Source organism: Eimeria necatrix, genomic scaffold (genome assembly GCF_000499385.1).
Source record: "Eimeria necatrix Houghton genomic scaffold, Enh_scaff1654, whole genome shotgun sequence".
Classification (NCBI taxonomy): Eukaryota; Apicomplexa; class Conoidasida; order Eucoccidiorida; family Eimeriidae; genus Eimeria; species Eimeria necatrix.
The window spans coordinates 1-2,500 of record NW_013652342.1 but is presented as its reverse complement, the minus strand read 5'-3'; the positions used below and the strand labels follow the sequence as shown (position 1 = coordinate 2,500).

Sequence of the window (2,500 nt, the reverse complement as noted above, 5' to 3'; positions counted from 1 at the left end):
AGCCAGCCAACTAGCCAGCCAGCTAGCTAGCCCGCCAGCTAGCTAGCCAGCCAGCTAGCTAGCTAGCTAGCTAGCTAGCTAGCTGGGAAGCTGCAAAGCTGCCTCTACAGCGAATCAAAAGACCGAATCCCCCCTCCACCCCTTTCAATTCCAATTAACAAATTCCAATTATTATTTATTTATTTATTTATTTATTTATTTATTTATTTATTTATTTATTTATTTATTTATTTATTTATTTACCTTGGTCCTGGTCTTGGGTTCTGCGTTTCAAGTCTCGGGTGCCTCTTTTGAGTTTTCTGTTTTTGGCGCCTTTTGCAGATTTCTGTCTTCTCCCCATTTTGCGAATTTGAAGTATTTTTAATTTCTTTTATTTCTTTTTTTGTTTTATTTTTAATTTAATTAATTTATTCTTTTATTCTTTTAATTCAGTTCTTTGCTGCTGCTTCCAGCTGCTGCAGGGGGTCTTCTGGTCCAAGAGCGCTGCGGTGGAGCGGCGGAGAAGCGCAGCAGCTGCTGCTGCAGCAGCAGCGCAGCAGCAGCAGCAGCAGCAGATCCAGCAGCAGCAGCAGCTGCTGCTGCTGCGGTCGCTCTGCGAGGCCCAGCAGGTGTGGGAGGCCCGAGGGCCCGCACTGAAGAAGAAGGAAGAAAGTGCTGCAGCAGCAGCAGCAGCAACAGCAGCAGCAGCAGCAGCAGCAGCAGCAGCTCTAGGGCGAGTTAAGCGCCTGCAGCCCCACCTGCAACACCAGCAATGGCGGCAGCAGCAGCAGCAGCAGCAGCAGCAGATGAAGCCTCTGCTGCTGAGCTTGAAGCAAACAAATAGAATGAATTTAAAAGAAGAAATAAATCAAAAACAATAAAGCTGTTGGCTAAAGAGAAGGGGACGGGGGCCCCAGGAAGGGGGGCCCCACAGCAGCAGCTATTGTAGAAGGAAACACTGCGCGGGCTAGAGGGAGCTGCTGCTGGTGCTGCTGCTGTTGCTGCTGCTGCAGCTGCTGCTGCTGCTGTTTGGCACTTAATATTGTTCATTTCAATTAAAAAAATGCTGCATTGTCCTCGGGACTAGAGAGAAACGAGACAAAGCTGCTGCGCGCGCTGCGGCTGCAGCCGCTCCTCGCTCAGCAAGCAGCAGCAGCAGCAGCAGCTCCAGCAGCAGCAGCAGCAGCAGGGCCAGGGGCTGCTGTTTGCTGAGGGGGACTGCAGCGAGCCACACTTGGCTTCGTATGGTTCTTTTTTGTGCTGAAGTTGAAAAGTTTGAATAATTGAATTTGAAAAAGGGGCTATTGACAGGGCGAATCTCTAAGGGAGCAGCAGCAGCAGCAGCAGCAGCAGCAGCAGCAGCAGCAACGCGGCAGCCGCTGCGTTCCTCCCCCGCCGTGCCAGCTGCGCCTCCGGGGCCCTCTTTGTGTCATTTTGAACTTATTTGAATTCTTTTGATTAAATTTGAGGATTTATTTGTGGAGCGGGCGCGAAGCAGCAGCAGAAGAGCAGCAGATATCTGGGGAAGCTCGCGTGCCTTCGCTGCAGGTGTTGCTGCTGCAGTCGCCGTCGCTGCTGCTGCTGCTGCTGCTGCTGCGGGTGCTGCTGTTGCTGCAGCGTCGCCACCATGAGGCGGCTCGGCCTGCCCCTGCTGCTGAGCCTTAACACGCTCTGGGGCCGTTACTTCTTAGCAGCAGCAGCAGCAGCAGGGCCGTCGGACGCCGCCGCAGCAGCGGCCGACGCGGAGGCGGCCGCGCGCCAGGTGGACGCAGCGCAGCAGCAGCAGCAGCAGCAGCAGCAGCAGCAGCAGCTGGGCGTGGGGGGGGATGTGAGCCTGGCGGTGCCGCCGGAGTGGGTGGCGGGAGCTCAGCAGCAGGCGCCGGCGCCGCAGGCGCAGCAGCAGCAGCAGCAGCAGCAGCAGCAGGGGCCGCGGGGTTCTTCGGGCCTGGAGGCGCAGCTGCAGCAGCAGCTGCAGCAGCAGCTGCAGCAGCAGGCGCAGCTGCAGCAGCAGCAGCAGCAGGCGGCGGGGCCGGCGGCGTCGGAAGACCTGAAGTCGCTGAGTTCGGGGTCGGGCGGAACAACAGCAGCAGGAGGGTCGGGCGCAGCAGCAGCAGCAGCAGCAGCAGCAACAGCAGCAACGGGGCTGTCGCTGTCGAGCACTCCTTACCTGGAGTCGGAAGCAGCAGCAGCAGCAGCAGGAGAGCCGCGGGACCTGCTGGCGCCGCGGGAGCTGCAGCAAGCCCCCGCGCAGGGCGGCTCTGCTGCTGCTGCTGCTGCTGCTGCTGCTGCTGCTGCTGCTGCTGCTGCTGCTGCTCTCGAAGCAGACGCTCTCCCCCCATACAAAGGGGCTGAAGAACTCTTCGTGGGGGGCCTCCTCCTCTTCCTGGGGGGGGCCCTCAGCCTGCAAAACCTGCGGGGGCCCCCGGGGCCCCTCTTGGCTCTTTTTTTTGCCCTTTTGGGGGCCCTTTGTGCCCTTTTTGGGGCCTCTGCGCAGTTCAAAAGCATCCGCAAAAGGACCAAG

General features: G+C 58.0%; 1 protein-coding gene across 1 annotated transcript; it reads left to right on the top strand.

Annotated features, from left to right (window-relative positions):
- Positions 1-1,606: 1,606 nt before the first annotated feature.
- Positions 1,607-2,500, top strand: ENH_00019380 (hypothetical protein; the record flags this gene model as incomplete). Its single annotated transcript, XM_013579385.1, has 1 exon — positions 1,607-2,500. A coding segment is annotated over one exon (894 nt), but the record flags the coding sequence as incomplete, so codon positions are not given.